Genomic DNA, 21,658 nt, shown 5'->3' on the forward strand with positions numbered 1-21,658 from the left:
AAAATAATTCTAATAAAAAACAATAATAATTATTTTAGTCTATCTTAGTTTTGATAATTTTGAGAATTGCTTTTTATTTATTAAAATTTAAAGTATTTTTTCATAAAAGTTAAATTATGAAATTAATTTTTTTTTTTTTCAACAAGCTTAATATTTTAATTAATCATTTTAAATTTACTGATCAATTTATTCATTAAAAAAATAATAGTAAATTTATTTGGTAGATGATTAGAAATAAAATAAATTCAATTGAACAAAAAAAAATGAATAAATAAATAAAATAAGTAGTGTTTTTTGAGCTATTTTCTAATTACAAATAATTCTATTTAACTTTTAAGAAAGCGTATTTTTAGTAGTATTAAATATGTATTCATTTATGCATTTTATATTAAATTAAAAAAATAAACGAATATTTTAATTAACTAATTGGATATTAAGCAAACCAAATAATGTAAAAAAAGGAAATTAAAAAAGAGAAAGTATATGACTCTGATAATGATAGCGTAATATCATCTTCAGAGTCAGATAGAAGCACTTCTCCTCAACAAAAAAGTAAGAAATAAAAAATTGTTTCCAACATTTCATCTCCAAACCTAAATCTGCCAAATAAGTAATCAGCTGAAAATAATACTGTAATTTTTACAAAAATTAGAGTTATTTCTTTTCTTTCCAATAATAAAATTATTTATAACTTATAATCATATGTTGCTTATTGTTTATTATAATTTGTTTAGAAAAATCAACAAGGGAGTCTGAATAGCTCTCTAATGTAATCTAGAAGCAATATTTTAAGCTAGGTAAATTTTAAATTATTGTTGCAATGCTAACATTTTGTTAGCATATACAATTTTGCAGAACTCTACAAATAAAATTAAATTGAACTCATAATATAAATAGATGACACCACAGTAGCAGAGTTTAAATCAAATTCGGTCAATTATATAATCTTTTTATGTAAAGCAACAGCTTCCATAGCAATAAAATAGCTAGATAAATTAGCATTAAAGTGATTTGTAGTAATCTTAAATAAAGATGAGTTTGTTGGAATAACAAAATAGATAATATCAATAAAAAATAAAGACCATAGAGTAAGCTAAAAATAGCGATTCAAAAGTCATTAAAAATTCAATTGCCCAAATATAGTCCCAGCTCTTTGATATACGAGTAAAATAATATTTAAAAAAATATTTTTAGAGCATTTTATTTATTATTTGTTTTATATCAAAACTTAACTGAAGCATAAAGTGGAGTCAATGAATAGCAAATCGAAAGAAAAAAATCAAAAGAAAACAAAATAAAATGAGAAAAATAGCGATGAGCACAATAAAATTAAGCAGAAAGAAAAGAAAATTAAAAAGAAAAGCGATTAGGAAAAAGACACATCAGTTTCTAGCTTAACAAGCAGTGAAGGTGATGAAAAATCTTTGGTAGAAAGCTTATCAGAGGATGAGGATTCAATGATTGAATACTCTAGCAATAAACATAATTCAAAAAACAAAAGTAAAAAAAAGAATAAAAACTCTGGAATAACTGAAAACATAAAAGGCTACTTAATACTGAATGCCCATAAATTATAGCATGAAGGGAAAAAAAATTAACTGTTGAAAGAAATTTTGAATAAAAAAATTCCTGATCAAACAACTTTAAGCAATCATTTAGTGATGGAAAGATATGATATAGTATTAAGAGATATTCTTGATGTTTTTTTAGAGTATTTATTACGTAGTGAGCCACTTCATGTAAACACAGCTTATATTTTGTAAACAGAAAAAAACAATTTGTTAAAGAAAAGTATTTAAACTAATTAAATAAAATAGATCAATGCCTCACCTTAAAAATAATAATTTGATGTTCTAAAAAAGCATGAGATTAATTTAAGCTAAAAAAATAATTAAAATGCAACTAATTTTGTAAGTTCTGAACATAATCCCCTCTATTCTTAAAATAGACTAATAACTAACGAATCTAATAGTGGTGGATAGATGCCATACTCTAATAATACAATATAACCGTTTACTCATTCAATTTCAAAATCTAATTCTTTGAATCCTACTATTTAGTAAATTTCATAAAATAATATTGATTAAATTTCATATAGAAAATCTTTAAATAACGATTCAAGAATGTAATAATTATTATCTCCTCCTTTAAATTATTCAAATTAACAAAGTTATCCAGTAGTTAATATTGACTGCATATCAAATTTAAATGATCATTAGACTATTTTAAATTAAGGAATAATTGGATCTAATGGCCGTAATCCTTCTTCAACTAAAAGTGCCTCTAGCAAATAAATTTCATTTCACAATTAAGTTTCATCATAAAATTAAAATTTGCATCTAAATTCTGGTAATAGTAGGGGTTCAATTGACTGGTATTAGTAGTAGATGAAAACCAATAAAAAATTTCCATAGCAAATAAGCATGACTTAGCAATCTTCATCACGTTTGAACAGAGAAGGAAGCTAAGGAATATTAAAACAAAATAATGTTTCATATTTTATCAACACTGAAGATTAAGGATTTGAATCAAAAGGTAGTGCAAGTACGAAAATGAGTGAAAATGCTCGTAAAAACCAGAGATTAAACCATGCAATTAGTGAAAGTTAAATAAATTTATTAAAGTAAAACTAAATATAAAAATAATTTTTATAATAACAATAATACCAGCAAGGTATTAACCAAATTCCTTAAATTCTTTAAAACAACCAAATTCAAGATAATTTCGGAATTATACACTCATTTTCTAATTTTTAAAATTCTTTGTCTCCAAAAAATAATTAAGATCTCCAAAGTGCAAGAAATGCAAATAACTTAAAAATAAATCAAGTAGAAAGTTTAATGAGCAGCTAATTCTAAAATAGTAATTAAGAACTCAATAATGCGCCATTATAGTAATTTTTTTATAGAATTATTTGTTTTTTAATATTAAAATAATAACGATAGTGGCAATCAATAAGGAATCATTTCACAGATAGGAGGAGGGAACACTTCAAATTTATCATAAAACCACTAATCTCTCTTTTCATCTCCTAATAAGCAGGCTTAGCTCTTTTAATTCTAACACAAGTATTCATCTTCTCTTCCTTTCGAGTCATTTATGAATTTAAATGCAAGTACGTCAAAAAACAATGACTCATTAGAGCACAACCACAGTAGATTTTTATAGAGTACTTCCAACCCATCAAGAGGTAACTTACTTATTTCATAAACGTTAATAATTTTACAAACTTGATATCATTAGATTACTATAGTCCTGACTTTAAATAGAGGATGATGGTGAACGGCTTTAGTAAAGAAATCCTTAATATTTATCCAGAGTAGCTTTTCTTTTAGAATGATACCAATAATTTACATGAAAGATATTAAAACTAGCAAATCTAATTAAATAATTAAGTGCTAAGAAATGATCAAGATTTTCAAAGTCAAGAAGATTATAATAACCATCAAATATCTTAGCAAGAGAGCTAAGACTTCAATAAATTAACTAAATCAGCAAGCATTTAAAAAAATATGTAAATGAATAGTTCAGATTAAATTGTGAGTGAGGAAAATTACTAAGAAGACACTACAAGTATACAAGAGTAAAGCTAAAATAGTAGATAAAAAATAGCTCATTCAAAGTCTTTAAACTTATTGATGAATAAATCCAAAATTCCATCATTTAGCCCTGAAAATACACCAACAAGTTTAAAGAGCCCTTCAATTATAAAAAAGAATCCCTAGTTAAAATTAATGCCATGTCATAAACACAATAAAAGTGCTACAATAGTTGTCAAAAGAAAGAATTCAGACAACAGCGATCATTCAAATTCAATTTCAAATATGACCAATAATAATAATAATATTAAGCAATAGCAATCAAACTAATAAAAATGCAGTAATTGCTTAATCATAAATAATAGAGAGGAGGTTAAGTAAAGGTTTTAAAAGCTGCCACCTAGCATAGAATAAGTTGGTAGAAAGGGGAAAAACAGTTCACATAATAATAACATAAAGGAAATTTTTAATTATAATTTAGAAAAATAACAATCAACTTCATAAAAATGATTGAATTAATTCCATATTTAAAATCATAAATAAGCTCAGAGTATTTTGCATAATAATTTTTTTTATTATTTACTTTGTTCGTTAATTTTTATCAATTTAAAAATAAAAAATTCTAAAAAATATTTTTATGTTCATTAAATAAATTTGCTTTAATTATAAAAAAAAAATATAAAAGTAAAATTAATAAATAATTAATTAGATAGACAATTAATAAAATTAAAATAATTGAATTCACTGAAATATTTTTAAATCATAAAATGAAATAATTTTGCTAAATACAATTTTGCTTGGCGTTTAAATTGATTTTATCAAATGCAAAATTAAATGAAAATAAAAAAATTATTAAAATTTTTTAAGTTAAAAATATTAAATTAAAAATTTGAAATAAAATTATAAATTTATAAATAAAGTATAAAAGTATAATAAATAAATAAATTAGTCAATCAAATGACTATTTATAAAGAAAAATCAATATTTTTCTTTTTATAATTTTTTCTGACTCAATTAATTTTTTTTAAATATGTGAATTAAGAAAAAATAATTTTAATATTGCTCAATTAGGAACTGGTATTATGTCTTAAATATTTTTATTATACTATTTTTTGTTTGCTTTAGAAAAATTTATATTCGTTTTAGTTCTAATTTTTTGTTTTAAATAAAGTAAATATAAAAAATATATGAATTATCAATATTTATAAAAATTACATATAGTTTTTCATAGATAGATATATTTGTTAAAAGTATTAAAAATTAATTACTACTATAGCATACTTAACTTCTCAGTCAACAAAAGTAGAAAAAACGCTTAGAAGATAAATACAATTAGATTTTCAAAAAATGAACATTCCTTTCAATGAAGACACTTCTAAAATTTTAATATCCCTATAAAACCCGCATATGCCAATTGATACCAGTGTTCATAAATAATAAAATAGTGAAAAATAAATGCAATAAATTTTAGATGTTTTGGAAGGAGAATACAAATATTCTGAAACAGAAGAAGAAACTAAACAAAAAGACGAAAAATTAAAACAATTAAGACAAATTATTAGGGATTGGATTTAAGCCATAGCAGAGGAAAATAATCATTAGCTCACTTTCGGAGGCGAATTATTATTTTTTGGGTCATATAAGCTGAAAGTAATTTTTATATAAATTTAATGTTATTAAAGCGTCATTCAAAAATGCAATTTAGTTAAATATACTTCAAGATTATAAAAAGGAAAACAGTATATTTATGTAGTATATTTAAAAGCAGAATAGCTACAAATTTTTTAAAAATACCATTAATAATTATCAGCATTATTTATTAATGAAAAATAATTCCAAAATTAAGCACAATAATTGGTATCAAATTTTATTGAAAAACATTTTTATAATTTTAAAAGGTTAACTCTCATGACAGTGATATTGACACAGTTTGTTTAGTTCCTAATTTTGTTGATAGAGATTAACATTTTTTTGGAGATTTAGTTAATATTTTGTAAAATAGAAAAGAAGTTACTGAGCTGTTTCCTATTAAGGAAGCTTCAGTACCTATCATAAAAATGAAATTTTCGGGTATACTTTTTGATCTTTCTTTTGCTAGAGCTCCTCCTTAATACAACGGGGAAAACATAGATTTGACTAGTAATTAAATGCTCCTTTCAATGGATGAGCGCTCATATCGCTCGTTTAATGGCTGCAGAGTTGCTGAATGGTTAATTAGAAAGGATAATATACAAAACTATGAGAATTTTAAGATAACTTTGAAATGTATTAAATTATGGGCAACAAACAGAGGAATTTATTCAAATATTATAGGTTATTTAAGTGGAATTGGATGGACAATACTTGTTGCAAAGATTTGCTAATTGTATCCAAATTATCCACCAAACCAGCTTATTGAGAGATTTTTTTTTCTATATTCCCATTGGAAATGGCACGATTTACCTGTATATGTGGAGCATATTCAAGAAGATGTTGCAAATACAAAGCTAAATGCAGATTAATGGAGACCTGAATTTCGAGATAGAAACAGCATGATGATTATTACTCCATGTTTTCCTTGCATGAATACTGCTCACAATGTCTCTCCCACAACTCTAAGAATTATACAAGAATAGCTTCAATATGGAAACAGAATAATAAACAAAATTAAAAAAAATGAAAAAACTTTCTCTGATTTGTTTAAGCCTTTCAATTTTTTCAAAAGATACAAACATTTTTTATAAATAAACATTGTGGCCACTAATAAAAATGATCATATTGTATGGAAGGGTCATGTTGAAAGTAGACTTAGAAAATTGACTAAATTGTTCGAGTAATCCATCCATAATAAACTAATACAAGTGCATCCATATCCCAATCCATTTGAATACTCTCCATTAGAATTAGAAGAAAAAGAAAAAAAAAGATAACTCAGCAGTAAAATAGCAGAAGATATAGTAGATGATGATGACGACGATGATGATGAAGATGACGATGAGGATAAAGAATTTGAATAAGAGGATTGCGATTATGAAGTAGGAGAGGAAATTTATTGTGGGGATGAATCCTTTATAAACTAATAGCTTGAAGATGATTGTTAGATAAATAAAGAAGGGGTAAGCAATAACTAAGCTGCTTGCAACTCATAAAACGAAAGCAGAACAAGTGGAGTCTAATAAGACAATTCTCAATAATAAAAAAGTAAGAGTTATACAAATTATTATAAAAAAAATTTAAGAAAAACTGATATTAATTTAAAAAAATAAATAAATTCTTTTATTTTGGCTAATTAATAAAATTTATTTAATGAATTTTATTATTAAAATAAATTAAAATATTTTTAAAAATAAAAACTGTAGATAAGTAAAAATAAAAAAGTAAATATAAGTACAGATGCACGTATTTTTATGGTATAAAGTGTATCTCAAAGGATAATTAGGAGTATAGTAGTGAAATAGATTTAAAAGATCCAATAATTAAATTCGTAGAGCAACTTGAAATGCCACCCATGAATAAAGTACCTGAAACGATGAATATTTATTTTAGACATGTGCTAAGAGATTAAATCAAGTTCAGATAAAAAGATATTTAGTAATTTTTAAGAAAGAAAAATCCAAGCAATCCTTCATAACTTCAAGAATAGTTAAAAGTTTTTCAAAATAAATAAAAGTAAAATAAATTTTAGAATCCAAATATACAAGTAAAACCTAAATGGGCTTAAATAAAGTATAAGAATTAGGTATAAAAAATTCCAGAATATCATTAGCAGCAATAATTATATTGAAAGCCGAAATTAATTTTTAATTTATTTTAAATCAAACATAAATTTATTTCAATTTTTTAAAAGTACTTTATATATCCAATTTTTTCTATGCGTAACATAAACAAATATTTTATTTTAATTAATTAATCAATTTATTATTATATTTAGTTGATATTACTTATTGTATTGTATTGTTATATATTAACTCACTTTAATTTGTTCACACATATTAGCTAGCTAAATTATCTTAAAATATAAAAATTAAAAAAGTTGATATAACTTTAATTTTAAATCTTTTAATCAATCAATAACTATTTTTAAAAAAATTTGTAAATAAATAAATTACTATTTAAAAAATAAATTATAATATATGTCTAAATATTTTAATAGGTATTAAAAATATAGTTTTTTTTTATATCTAAATATTTAATTTGTATTAAAAAAATAATTCATAAATTTTATTTTTTAAAAAAATATGTTTTACTACTTTTTAAAGATTTATTTCTACCTATTAAAAATATTTAAATTAATAGAATTTACAATTCTCTTTTAAGTTTTTATTTTAAAAATACATAAAAAATAAAATTGTTATTATTTTTCTTGTTTGATTAGGCATATATAAATATTAAACCCTTTCTTAGTGAAGTGCCTTAAAGCTCTTTAAATTTGGAAATTTTTTATAAAATGGATGGGATAAAGCAAGAATAAGTACGGCATTTAGATAAAAATCTCTTTTAATATTAGATTAAAATATTTCAATTAAGTTAATAAATAAATAAATTATTTTCTTATAAATTATTTATATAAAATTTGCTTAAAAATACTTTGAAGATTTTCTATTAGCTGATATGAATCAGTAAAATTATACGAAAATAAATAAATTGTTCTAATCAATTAGAACAGTAAAAATGAAAAAAAAAAAAATAGCAAAAAACACTTTTTATTTCATTTTGGAGATTTTTTTATTTGATGTAATTAATTAAATGTAAATTTTAGAAAAAGTATTTCATAATGATAGATTTCGTTCTGCTTTTGTTTATGTGTAAGGATTGAAATAAAGTAAAAAATAAATTGAATAACTGCATAAATTATTTTTTAAATTACATAAATCTATTTCTTAAAAATTTATTGAGTGTGTTCTAATAATATTTTCAAAATTTTAGAAATTATCTTTTGATTTGATTTTTTTCTAAGATATTCAATATATTTAACTGTTCAGGATTATTTATTTTTATAAAATAAATTAAAAATTTTTAGTAATGAAATATGTAACTCCTTACAGATATGCCTAATAAACAATATTTTAATGAAGTTATTCAGACTTCTTAGCTTTAAATTTGGTATCATCTTTCTTTATTTTTTCAAATTAGTTTATAAATTTTATAAATACTTTGGTACTTTTTGATAATATATTAAAAATGAGTATTTACAATAGTAAAAGAGATATCTAATAACTTGAGGCTCTTATTGAAATGAATTATTGTTCAAATTATTAGCTTTCTGATTTAAAATTTTATCCACTCATTCTTTAATTTTGAATTATTGATTTATATTGCATATTTAATTTTATTTTTAATGTCATCCATAATATTTTGACTTTGAAATTTGTCAATTAGTTGATTAATTTATGGAAATTATCTAGTTATTATTGATATGCTGCCAACAAATACTTATAATTTACAAATTTTTACATATTATTTTTTGATTGTATTAATTTGTATTTTTAATTAAAGAACTCATTTATATTTTATCAGAATCAACCAATTAAGCTTTTATCAGATTTAAAAAATTAATTAACAATAAAAGTTATAATGAAAGCATCATGAATTTTTCATTTCTAAATTCAACTAACAAATGGAAAACTTCTTTTATAAAACAAATTGTACGTAGTTTATGGTGAAGTACATTTATGATTCATAGATAATTTACTGTTATTTAAAGAGAAAAAATTACATAATAGGACTAATTCTTGATTTTTTTTAAACTTAATTTTTCATATTAAAAAGATTCACGGTATCTAGTATTACTATAAATTTGTTATTCACTGAAAGGTGGTGGCTAGGATATTTTTATCTAAAATTCTCTTCTGCATTTGCTCTTTAAATAGTTGAACTGCATCAATTTTTTTATAAAAATACTTTAAATTCTATTTATAAAATTAGCACTAAGCAAAAAATTTTCAGAAATCGAGCCATTCTAAACATTGAAAGACAGACAAACGACTACCAAAAATGCTTCCTGTTTATTTATGTCTTTAGTAGTTCTTAAATGCTAGCAAGACTATTGAAGAATTTCCTAACATTCCTGAGTCATCAAAATCCCTATTAAAGAAATACTTGACAAAGGATGTTTATAACAAACTTAAAACTGCAAAAGATGCTAATGGATTTACTCTTTAGTAACTTATTTCCTCTGGATTAGCTAACCCTGATTCATCTATTGGTGTTTATGCAGGCTCAACTGATTCTTATGTAATAAAATTGATTTTTTATAAATTTTAAAATAATTTTTCTTTTATTCAATATTTTAGAAAGTATTTGCTCCTCTATTAAACTAAATTATAAGCGATTATCATCAGTATGATGTTAACTCAAAGCACACATCTTCATGGGATATAAGCTCTTACAATTTTGAAGAGTTTAATTCAAAGCACAAAGGAGATTATGTAATATCAACCCGTGTGAGAATTGCTAGAAATCTTGCTAAGTTCCCTCTAGGTACCAATATTACAAAAGAATAAAGACAAGAAATTGAAAATTTAGCCATCTAGGCTTTCAACTCCTTTGAAGGCGAGCTTAAAGGTACATATTATCCTCTTGGAAAACTCACAGAGTAAGAAAAGAAATAGCTTAAAGAAGATCATTTCCTTTTCAAGGAAGGAGATCGTTTCCTTAAAGCATGTGGATGTGAACGTGACTGGTAAATAAATTTTGTTAAATTATATTTTTGTTCTCGGTAGAACAAATATTAAGAATAAAATGCAATAAAAATGTTTTATTGATTAATACAACAAGTAATTATCTGTAGAATTAGGAATAAGCTCATTAATTTTTTGACATTAACAAAAAAAAATAAATATCTGTGATGAAAATAAGATTTAAATTTAATTAAAAAATAAAATCAGAAGATTTATTTTTTTTTATTTGATGCTCTTTTAATAACTTACAATAATTCAAATCTTTTTCTAAAAATAGATATTTTTATTTCTTAAATTATACACCACAAATTTATTTTAATTAGGCCTGACGCAAGAGGAATTTTTATCAATCCTTCAAAAACCTTCTTAGTTTGGGTGAATGAAGAGGATTAGTTTAGAATTATTTCTATGTAGAATGGAGGTGATCTCAAGCAAGTTTTCGAAAGATTAGCAAAGGCTCATGAAATCATCAACAAAGTTGCGTAATTTTCAATCACTGAAAACCTCGGAGCAATTACAACTTGCCCAACTAAGTAACTTAAAAATATATTATGAATCTAAAATTGACTTTTCATCTGTTTATAAAGTTTGGGTACTGGTATGAGAGCATCGGTTCATGTGAAATTACCTCTTCTTTCATCTGATGAAAAAAGATTCAAGTAAATTGCTTCTAAGCACCATTTAGATATTAGAGGTATTGATGGTGAGCATTCAGAATCAAAGGGAGGTAGGAACTAATTTTTTTAAAATTATATATTTAACATGTAAAAAATTAATATTTCCTAACAGGTATTTTTGATGTTTCAAACAAGAGAAGATTAGGCTACAGTGAAGCTTAATTAGCTCTAGATATGTACAATGGAGTGAATGAACTTATTGAAGTAGAAAAGAAGTTACAGTTAGAAGTTTATCCTAGCTTTCCCTAGTCTTCTAAGTCTCTTTTAAAGAAATACCTTAGCAGATAATTATTTGATCAATTAAAGCATGTGTAAGATAATACAGGATATACCTTACAATAATTAATATCTTCTGGAGTTGCAAATCCAGACTCTTCCATTGGTGTTTATGCAGGTTCAACTGACTCTTATGTAAATTCAATAGTTTATAAAATGATAAATTAATTGCTTGTTTAATAAATAGAAAGTATTTGCTCCCTTGCTTGATAAAATAATCGAAGAATATCATAGTTATGGTGTTAATGGAAAGCATATCTAAAGCTGGGATATAAATGCATACAATTTTGAAGACTTTAATATTAAGCATGGTAGCAACTATGTTGTTTCTACCCGTGTTAGAATTGCTAGAAATTTAGCTAAATTCCCTCTAGGTACCAACATTTCTAGAGAAGAAAGAAGAGAAGTAGAAAGACTTGCTATGAAGGCATTTGATAGCTTTGAAGGAGAGCTCTAAGGCACATACTATTAATTAGGTAAACTTACAGATGCTGAAAAGAAGCAACTTAAAGAAGATCATTTCCTCTTCAAAGAAGGTGATAGATTCTTGAAATCATGTGGCTGTGAACGTGACTGGTAAATATTTAGTTTAGTTTATTATTAAGATTCTTAATCGTGTGATTTAAAATTAACACAGCGCAGAGTAATATTGTGTTAATAAAATTTATCTACCCTTCATTTTAATTAAAATTTAAATGATTACCGACAAAATATGATCTATTATTAAAACTAAAATTAAGGCATGATTTATTTAATTTAAATTTTCAAATAATTATAGGCCTGAGTCAAGAGGTATCTTCCATAACCCTTAAAAGACTTTCTTAGTATGGGTAAATGAAGAAGATCAATTTAGAATAATCTCAATGTAAAATGGAGGTAACTTAAGAGAAGTTTTCTAAAGATTAGCTACTGCTCATGAAATAATTAATAAAGTTGCTGAATTTGCTATTACTGAACATCTTGGAGCTATTACCACTTGCCCCACTAAGTAATTTTATTAATAAAAAATAAATAAAAAAATAATTTTTACTGATATTGCAGCTTAGGTACAGGTATGAGAGCTTCAGTTCATGTTAAATTACCCCTATTATCATCAGATGAAAAGAGATTTAAGGCTATTGCTGAGTAGCATCATTTAGATATAAGAGGAATAGATGGTGAACATTCTGAATCTAAAGGAGGTAAATTTTTTTTTAATTAAATAGGTCAAGCAGTACTGAATAGTTAATATAAAAAATATTAAATAGGTGTTTTTGATGTTTCAAATAAAAGAAGATTAGGATACAGTGAAGCTCAATTAGCTCTTGATATGTATAATGGTGTCAATGCTTTAATCGAAGTTGAAAAAAGTCTTCAAGAAAAATAATAAAGTTGAGAAAAATAAACAAATAATAGATAAATATAAAAAATATAATTAGTTAATTTAAATTATTTTATTATAGATAAATGTTGTATTTATTACAGTTTATAATGGTAAAATTAATTATCAAATATTATGAAAATATAATTTAAAGACTTTTAATTGATAATACATTTGATTTTCTAAGGAATTTTATAGAAATTAAGTCACTCAGTAAATTGTGGCAATTACTTCAAATTCATGCTAATTAGTTTCTTAATAATTTATTTATTCTGATAAATTACAAATTACAAAAATTTCAATTTGAATCTAAATTTATTGAATTAATTAAATCCATAAATTTATCAAAATACATTGATAAATAATGATAATGTGAGATCTTCCTAAATTTCAAAAAATTCTTTTTATAAAATTCACTAATTTACAAATTAAGTTGAGCAATATCTTAAATCAATATTTTTTATTTGTTTTACTTTTATATAGTGTTGACATAGTTAGCTTTTTATAAATAGCTATTAAAACCCATAAAAAATTGTAACCTAAAGGTGCAAATTTAAAATTAAATATTTTTTATTGTTTTTAACTAATTAATTATTTTTTTTTAATTTTAATGATTTTTTTAATAAATCAGCCACTATTTAATTTCTAAATAAAAAATTAATAAATTGATATACATACTATCATATAATCTTTGTTACCATTCACTCATATTTCCTGTTTTAAATTTCACCTAAATAAATCTTACTTTCTATGGTAATGTTAAAATCAAAATAACATTTATTATTTTTAATCTGAAAAACTTAGAATTAAGTAAAATATTTATTTTATATTTTTAAAATGGGCTGTAACAATTCAAGATAGGGAGAAACACATAATCCAAATACTAACACTTAGAAACCTAGATTATAAAAAAAACCAGAATTCTAAAATGGATGCAAATCCCTGCTTTCAAAGTACCTAACAGATGATGTCTTTTAATAGTTAAATGGGGTTTCAGATAAATTTGGCTATTCGCTTGCTGAATTGATAAATTCTGGAGTAGTAAATTAAAATTCATCTATCGGAGTATATGCTGGTTCCCCTGATAGCTACGTATTTTATCTTTTATTCTATTTTAGTTTTATTTAAACATTACTTTTATAATTAATATTTTGAAAAGAAAATTATAAAAAAAATATTTTTATGCTTTTAACATAGAGTTATTTGTTTGTTAAATTCAATATTTATTTTTTTTAAACTGATAATTTTTAAATAAAATTAGAGTACCTTTGCCCCTTTACTTAACTAAATAATTTAAGAATATCATGGGTATGATCCAGCTGATTTGCATAAATCTGATTGGGATGTATCAAAATGCAACTTTGAACCTCTAGATGATAAATATTGTATGTCAACACGTATTAGATTTGCAAGAAACTTAGCCGATTTCCCTTTAGGTACCAAAATAACTAAAGAATAACGTAGATAAGTTGAAAGTCTTGCCAAAGAAGCTTTCTAAAAGTTTGAAGGAGAATTATTAGGAACCTATCATTCTTTAGCAAACATGGATAAATAAACACAAAAGTAGTTAATTGAAGAACATTATTTATTTAAAGAAGGAGATAAATATCTTGAGGCAGCTGGGTTAAACAGAGATTGGTAATTATTAATTTTCAATAAGTTTTAATATTTAAATCAACCAAAATAAAAATTTAATCTAAATATATTTAAAAAAGGCCTGATGGCAGAGGAATATTTATTAATCATTCAAAAACCTTTTTAATTTGGGTTAATGAAGAAGACTAATTTAGAGTTATATCTATGTAAAAAGGAGGTGATATAAAAGCAGTTTTTGGTAGATTATCAAATGCTCACACAATAATAAATAAAGTAGCAAAATTTGCTTATAATGACCATTTAGGAGCAATATCAACGTAATCTAATGATTTTTCTAATTTAAATATTTTAATAACTTTTTTATTAGATGCCCAACTAATATCGGCACAGGTTTGAGAGCTTCTATCCATGTTAAGCTCCCTTTACTATCTAAAGATATGGAGACATTTGAAAAAATTGCAGAAAAAAATCATGTATAAATTAGAGGTATTCATGGTGAGCATTCAGAATCAGAAGGAGGCATATTTGATATATCTAATAAAAGGAGAATAGGTTTTTCAGAGGTTGAGCTGGTTCATGATATGTTTAATGGTGTTAAAGGTATTTAAAATATAAAATAAACATTCCTTAAATTAATTTTTATAAAAGAAATGATAGAAAAAGAAAAAGAATTGGAGAAGCATGCTATTCAAAGTTGATTTAAATTGTTAAATATACCATAATTCCTCAACCTAATTTCTAAACTAAAATACCTAAGACTGAATTTTTTAATGATTTAAAAAAAGAGAAATTTCCAATTTTTAGTTTTTCACTTAAGGCTTTATTCATGAGGAATTATGGTAAAAATAATTAATAATATATATGCCTCTGTTTAAGATATTTCATATTTTTTTCAAATATAATTACTTATAGAATATATTTTATTTCAGTGTAAATATTATAAAAATTATTTTTTTAATTAAATTATTTACAATTACTTGAAAATTTTGAGTTTATTGTATCAAAATAAATTTATCAGATTTTTAAATATTAAATTTTATGTGAAGTTTTATTAAGCAAAAATTATTAATTTACAGATAGAACAAAAATTAAATTTTGATTTAATTTAAAAAGTATTTTTATTTATATATTTTCTTTAGTATTTTATTTAATTATTTGTTTAAATTTATTATGGAAATTATCATAAGTTCTTTCTTTATTTGAAAGCATTTTGTAGGAGTAAATCACATTTTTTAAAATGTAAATTTTGGAGTCTCTAAAATATTTACTAATTTTTATCCTTAAGAGCTCCTTCTTTTTTAAAAAGTTTATGTATTTAATTCTACTTCATTATTTCTGTGTATTTTAACTCTTTATAGATCGCACTATAACTCATTTTATTAAACAGTTGATACATTAAATAGATCTTCATTTGAATTTTATCCTAATGTTATCTATTCTTGATCATAGCATTCAGCATTATTAAATTATTCTTAAATTTATTTGTTTATCAATTTAGATTTTCTTCTGCTACCTCCATCAGTGTTATAAATCATCTTTTTGTGTTTAAATATTTCATTTGTAGTTTTATTTTCTAACTAGTTTACATCTTTACTACTTTAGCATTCAATTTAAGAATTAGTTTAACTGTTAGATGATTAATTTAAATGAAAAGAGCTAGATTTATACATACCAAAATTTGGTAGAGTAAATTCATCGTTTTCATGTTTAGATTCCTCTTAAGCTTGCTCTTCAGGTTCAGGTTCAAATCCTATATAATTTTCTGGCGAATCATATTCTCTTTACTAAATTAATTTCAATAAATAGTATTCATCTTTACATTGATCGATTGATTCCTCTTATTCAATTTAATCTTAAATATTGTTTTTATTACTCTTATTACCTTATTTTAAGCAACTTTTGATTGTTGAAGTTGTCTACATCACAGAATTAACTTATACAGGTTTTTGTAATTTAATCTTAAAATCCTATGATTACTTTTGCTATTCAGATATAATTAGCTTATCAGTAAATTTTGATTCAGATTAATCTTCATTTTGATAGTCTTATATTTATTAATTTACATTTTGTTGCTAGATCTAATCCTTATTGCACTACTGTAACTTTATTAAGGAATTTTATCTTGTATCTACTTTTCTTTGAAGGTTAGTTAAAATCTCTTTTCTGATTGAATTTTCTTAAAGCTGATTTCCTAATGACTTTCTCTCTGAATTTTACTAGTTTTAATTTTGTAAAGAGTTTAATAGATTTTGTTATACAGATGTTAGTTTGCTTACAATAGATCCTTTAACAATTTTAGAAATCTAGGTTTTATTTTTTAGTAATTCTTTTTAAATCTAGCTTTAAGTTGCTAACTAGTGAGGGTTCATTTAGTTATTTGAATATTTTGCTGATTAAACCCTTTATTGAACAACTATTTTTTACATTTTTTATTGCTAAACCTATTTATTTAGTTCTAATCCTATTTATTTTAAACTATTTTTAACATTTTAATTTTGTTATCCAATCATAATTAATTTTTGAGAATTTGATACAGATTCATTAAAATTTTAAGTTTACTAACTATTTGAAATAGGGCCTACTTAAAGTGATCCATCTTTTGAGATAGATAACACCATTTACTCATTAGTATAATGATTTAGTTCTTCTTGTTCTAATTAATTTTTATAATTCTAATTAATGGCACTTTTGTTTGGTGTAAGCATTCGTTAGTCTGCATTTTATATTTAAGATTTGTTATTTTAAAAGGCCTAAATAAAGCTATATTTTGAATTCATCGATATTTTTTTGCCTCTTAAACCTGAAGATTATGGGCGCTCTAGTCTATAAGGTTAAGGTGATTAGAATCCTAAAGTTGAAGAACATCTTTGTAATGCGATTCTACTTAACTATTACGGAGATGAGTAAATAACATGTTTATCATTATTTTTTTATTTTAAGTATTAATCTGAATTTATATGGTTCTAATTATTTTGAAATAAAGTATAGTTTTAGTTTTTGCTCTCCAAATTGAATAAGTTGCTATCGTTTTAATCTTGTTTTTACATCAATTATGAAAAACTTAGTCGTTAGTTTTGCTAATTTTTCATTTTATTGGGCATCGAAAAAGGGGAATTTTAATTAGAAGTATTAGGAGAACAATTTTATATTAAGGATGGTTAAGACTAAGTTCGAGTCATATATTTTTTATGCTTTTTTCTCAAATTTTCAGCATAGCTTTTACTTTTTTCTAATAAATTTGGTGATATTCCCATTTACAAAAATGCTACTTAATTATTACTTTAATTCTACGAGCCACTGTTATTTAAGCTTTAAGATACTAACTAATTTTTATTACTTTAATGAGTATTTTTGCCTGATTATACATAGTTTGCTGTTTAAATTTCTTGTAAGCTTTATATGCTTTTAATATATTATTAATTTATTTAAAATTCATTTTTCTAAATATTTCTATTGAGTTTTTATTGAGAAATATTGATAGAATTGTTATTCAATCCTTAATTTTATTTTAAATTTTAATCGACATGATCTATTTTTGTTAAAGTATGCTTTAGATCAGATAGAGTTTATATCTATTAATTTTAAGATTATTATATTTTTTAATTCTTGAATAAATTAAATCCAGGTTGTAAATTTACATCTTACTTTTATAATTTTGAAAAATCACTATCATTATTTAAGCTTGTTTTTACAATTTTTTTTTCTTCAGAGTTTTACTAAGCTATTTAATCACGAAAAGAGTCAATATTAAAAGTGAAGATATCAATCTTATTTGAGTGTTGATATAATTTTTTTTTACCTTCCTCTATGGCTAATAAATTAGATTATTTTTATATCCTCTTTGAGCCTTCTGACAATATTCTTAAATCATAATGATCATCAAAGCTTTCACTACTCGTAGGTAAAAAGCTAGATCTAACAGGATCAGTGTCATTTTTAAACTATCTTTCACTACTCAATTAATTAGAAAACTGCGTATGTTATTAAGAAATCAATTTGTTAGAATTAGTACTATCATGCGAATCTTTAAATTAAATGATTGGAGATTGCTGCTCATGAAAATTTTATTGCTAAGATTAAATCTAATTTTGAATGAGAAAGTCTAGTTATTTCTTATAGCTTTAACTCTTATACTGCTCATATTCATTTTAACAAGCCTATTTTTATGGAGAGACCTCAGTTTTATTTTTCAAATTTTATAATTCATGTTTCTGTTAATTAGCACCTACTTAAAGTTACACCTAATGATTTATAGGAATGCTTTTCTCTCCTTAAATTTTATCTATATAAAAATTATTTATTGTTTATATTAATAGTTTATTAAAAAAATGAAAATAAATAAATCATCATAATATAATTAGTATCAATTCAGTCATTTTATAATTTGGTTTTAGTAAGGAACATTATTATAAAAGAAAATGACTTTATAGAAGGTTTTAATAAAAGAAGATTTACATTAATAAATATTACTAAAGAAAATGAAAAAATAAATTAATTACCTTTTTACTAAATAAAGAGCTATTATTAGTTAATTAGCAACTTTTAATTATTTATTAATTCTATAAAACTCCCTCTTTAAATCTTATTTTTGCTAACAAATAGACTGTTATTTGTTTATTAATCCTTCTATTGAGTAGGAGAAGATGCGTTTGATTAAGTGACTAACTTATTTTTTTATTGGTTACTGTTTGTAGTATTTTTTTAATCTGAATAATGTGTAGATTACTTCCTGATCAATTCTTTTACCTCTTTTTACAAAAAAATTTCAAAATTACTTCTGGTTCTAGCTTTCCTTGAACTATTAAACTAGCCAGATGAATATTCTTTTGATTATTATGCCTCCTTTTATTAACTTAAATTCTCTATATACATTCCAAAATTTTCACAACTTCCTACAGACTATTTATTTAACCTTTCTTGTGACTGGCTCTTTATTTAAGATCTTATTGGTGAATTATTTGGAGATTGTTCTTTCACTTGCTTCATATAATAAATTGAATCTTATTTTTGTTGAATTTTTTTGAGAGCTTAAGTAATAATTTATCTATTTTTTTGCGTGCCTTAAAATATTTTTTAGTACAAATCATTTTTTATATATCCTATGATACTGTCTTCTTCAATAAATACGCTTGCAGGTTTTTCATAAAATTTCTTATCAAAGACTTCTCCATCACCTTTTTAAACATAATATTTAATTTGATTTTAACATATGTGTTATAATAATTATAAATTCTTTTAGAAAAATTATAAAGGAATTTGTTTAATATAATTTTTATACAATCTCAAAAGCGAGAAGAAAGAAAGGATAAATGTATATTTGTCAGAATACTAATTTAAGCTATAGTAAATTACCTGCATATTTCAGAAATTTAAAACTTAATATTTATGGATGCTGCTGATAGTAGCTTGAAGAAAATTTTTAAAAAATGTGATCATACTTGATAGAGGAGATTTTGCTAATAGCATCTTCTACCTCTTATTTTTTGAATTATGCTTAGCGAATTTTTTCTCTATTTTCTTTTGTAGATGGTTAAAGCTCTAAATCTTGTAATTCAGTTTCTAATGCTTACTTCTATTTTAGTAAGTTCATTTCCTATATAATTTCTTGATTCATTTTTGGAATATAAATTGAAACCTTTCCTTTTAGTATAATGTACCAATCATTTGATTCTTTAGCATCGTAATGAAAAAGGAAAGTGTTTTTGCTATATTATTTTATGATTAAATCATTAGCCAGTTGATTTAAAATTGAGCTAATATCATAATCCTCTTCCAGTTCCTAAAAATAATTCTAACATTTTAAAAATTGCTTTAGCAAATGCTTATTAGTAAACTGAATATCTGTAGACTTCATTTGATACCCTTGCTAAAAAAATAAAGAGTTTCTTTAGTATTTTCTTTTTAGTAATTTAATAAAGAGTAAAAAATATATATTCTTTTTACTCTTTTTTTTGATTGATTTTAACTTTATTAAAAATTTGTAAATCAATTTTTAGATAGAGATGAGATTAGCTATTAACTGTATATCATAAATATCTAAAATGACTCTCTACTCTTATTTACTCATTTATTAAATTGACTTCTATTTTAAAAGGTATTGCACTTATGTTATATTCAATCTATAATTATGTAATCTCATTAAATACTCTTTTTAGTTACAGAAGAAAAATTTCTATCCTCATAGAAAAAATGCAATAATAAAAAAATATTGTCCATTCACGTGCTTTACTTCTAAATTTTATTTCACTATATTTCAAAAAGCTGTATAAGTTATAAAATAATTAATTTTATCAACTTTTTACCAAATTTTTGTTTTTCTATAAGAAAATTTTTAAATATTTTATATTGTAATTATTAAATAAAAATTCGAGTGACAATTACAATTTTAAATGATGTAAACTAAATAATTAGAATTACAGCCATAAATTTTAAAATTAAAATTTAATAATTAAAAATCAAGCTTCAAAATAATCAATCATAAATGCAGTAAGTAACAATTTTTTTAAACAATCATTTTTACCACAAATATTATTTGATACAGTCATTCTTCTTTCATCAAAATTTAAACAATAAACATTTACAAATAAAAATTATATTTATTGAACTTGGTATCATTTTTTTAAATAAAATTATATTGGCAAATTAATTATGGAAAGTTTTATTTAAAGGTTAATTCAAATAGAATTAGAGTATTGGATAATCTCTTTAAATTATTAAAAGCAAATTTATAGTTTTATAAATTATCTTAAAAAAGTTAACAAAAAATAATATTAATAATAAATGTTATAATAGATTTTTACAAAAATAATAAGATATTTAAAAATAAAATTATATTTACGGATGTCAAATTTGACATTATTTATATTAAACGATACTAAAATATTTTACAAAATATTATTTAAAATACTTCAGTTTTGTAAATATCAAAAGATCTATTTTTTTGAAGTAATAAAAGTAATTTTTACAATTTCAAAAATTATATTAAAAAGTTAAACTAAGATATTGAAACTCCATGGACATACCCAAGATGAGGAGCTAAGGGCACGATTTTTTATTTATTTTTAAAATCTCCAAAAATATAAAAATTCCTCTAAAAAAATTTTTTAAAATGGTCTAATTGGTGTGACAGGTAGTTATTATTTATAAAAATTATGATTAGTAATTTATTATTTTTAATGACCAGTTATGTATTTATTATCCTTGAAAATATAAATTTAATAATTATAACATTTCTTTTTGAGTAATAATCATCAAAAAAGTGGCAATATTACAAGCTGAATGTAGTGAGACTCATAAAATTTGAAAAATTTTTGTAAAACTATTGATTTTTATTTTATTGCATAAAATTTGTTCCATTCAGAATAAATTTATCTCTTTTATTTAAAAATTGATGCTTTTAGTTTCTTATTTGTTCTTTTCATTCCTCTCCTGATTTATTTATTTTAAAAATACAAAATATTTTTTAAATTCCTTCCTATCGGCTTCAGATTTTTAGTTGACTTTTAGGAGTAAAGTTTTTATGGAAATAATAAGTAAACATTTAATTCTTAA

General features: G+C 23.0%; 5 protein-coding genes across 5 annotated transcripts; 4 read left to right on the forward strand and 1 right to left on the reverse strand. All coding sequences in view use genetic code 6, as the record gives it.

Moving 5' to 3' along the window:
* Positions 1-449: 449 nt before the first annotated feature.
* On the forward strand, positions 450-4,049 carry TTHERM_00151370 (poly polymerase central domain protein; the record flags this gene model as incomplete). The annotated part of the gene is made up of 5 exons (XM_001021673.3): positions 450-797; positions 898-1,164; positions 1,239-2,893; positions 2,946-3,190; positions 3,244-4,049. 5 exons carry the CDS (start codon positions 450-452, stop codon positions 4,047-4,049), a joined length of 3,321 nt encoding a protein of 1,106 aa, XP_001021673.3.
* An 837-nt stretch (positions 4,050-4,886) lies between these two features.
* TTHERM_000151379 (poly(A) polymerase central domain protein) lies at positions 4,887-7,302 on the forward strand (the record flags this gene model as incomplete). The annotated part of the gene is made up of 3 exons (XM_012798986.1): positions 4,887-5,189; positions 5,438-6,719; positions 6,878-7,302. The coding sequence occupies 3 exons, from the start codon at positions 4,887-4,889 to the stop codon at positions 7,300-7,302; spliced, it is 2,010 nt and encodes a 669-aa protein (XP_012654440.1).
* A 2,210-nt stretch (positions 7,303-9,512) lies between these two features.
* On the forward strand, positions 9,513-12,526 carry TTHERM_00151380 (ATP:guanido phosphotransferase, carboxy-terminal domain protein; the record flags this gene model as incomplete). Its single annotated transcript, XM_001021674.3, has 9 exons — positions 9,513-9,752; positions 9,812-10,200; positions 10,522-10,731; positions 10,786-10,925; positions 10,988-11,286; positions 11,339-11,727; positions 11,930-12,139; positions 12,193-12,332; positions 12,399-12,526. The coding sequence occupies 9 exons, from the start codon at positions 9,513-9,515 to the stop codon at positions 12,524-12,526; spliced, it is 2,145 nt and encodes a 714-aa protein (XP_001021674.2).
* Positions 12,527-13,348: 822 nt separating this feature from the next.
* TTHERM_00151390 (ATP:guanido phosphotransferase, carboxy-terminal domain protein) lies at positions 13,349-14,805 on the forward strand (the record flags this gene model as incomplete). Its single annotated transcript, XM_001021675.3, has 5 exons — positions 13,349-13,603; positions 13,773-14,149; positions 14,227-14,424; positions 14,475-14,707; positions 14,756-14,805. 5 exons carry the CDS (start codon positions 13,349-13,351, stop codon positions 14,803-14,805), a joined length of 1,113 nt encoding a protein of 370 aa, XP_001021675.1.
* A 525-nt stretch (positions 14,806-15,330) lies between these two features.
* Positions 15,331-19,991, reverse strand: TTHERM_00151400 (hypothetical protein; the record flags this gene model as incomplete). Its single annotated transcript, XM_001021676.2, has 3 exons — positions 19,460-19,991; positions 18,607-19,281; positions 15,331-18,389 (listed from the first exon to the last, which is right to left on the reverse strand). Exons 1-3 carry the CDS (start codon positions 19,959-19,961, stop codon positions 15,331-15,333), a joined length of 4,236 nt encoding a protein of 1,411 aa, XP_001021676.2. The 5' UTR covers positions 19,962-19,991.
* Positions 19,992-21,658: the final 1,667 nt, after the last annotated feature.

The sequence above is a fragment of the Tetrahymena thermophila genome, assembly GCF_000189635.1.
Source record: "Tetrahymena thermophila SB210 genomic scaffold scf_8254545, whole genome shotgun sequence".
Taxonomy (NCBI): Eukaryota; Ciliophora; class Oligohymenophorea; order Hymenostomatida; family Tetrahymenidae; genus Tetrahymena; species Tetrahymena thermophila.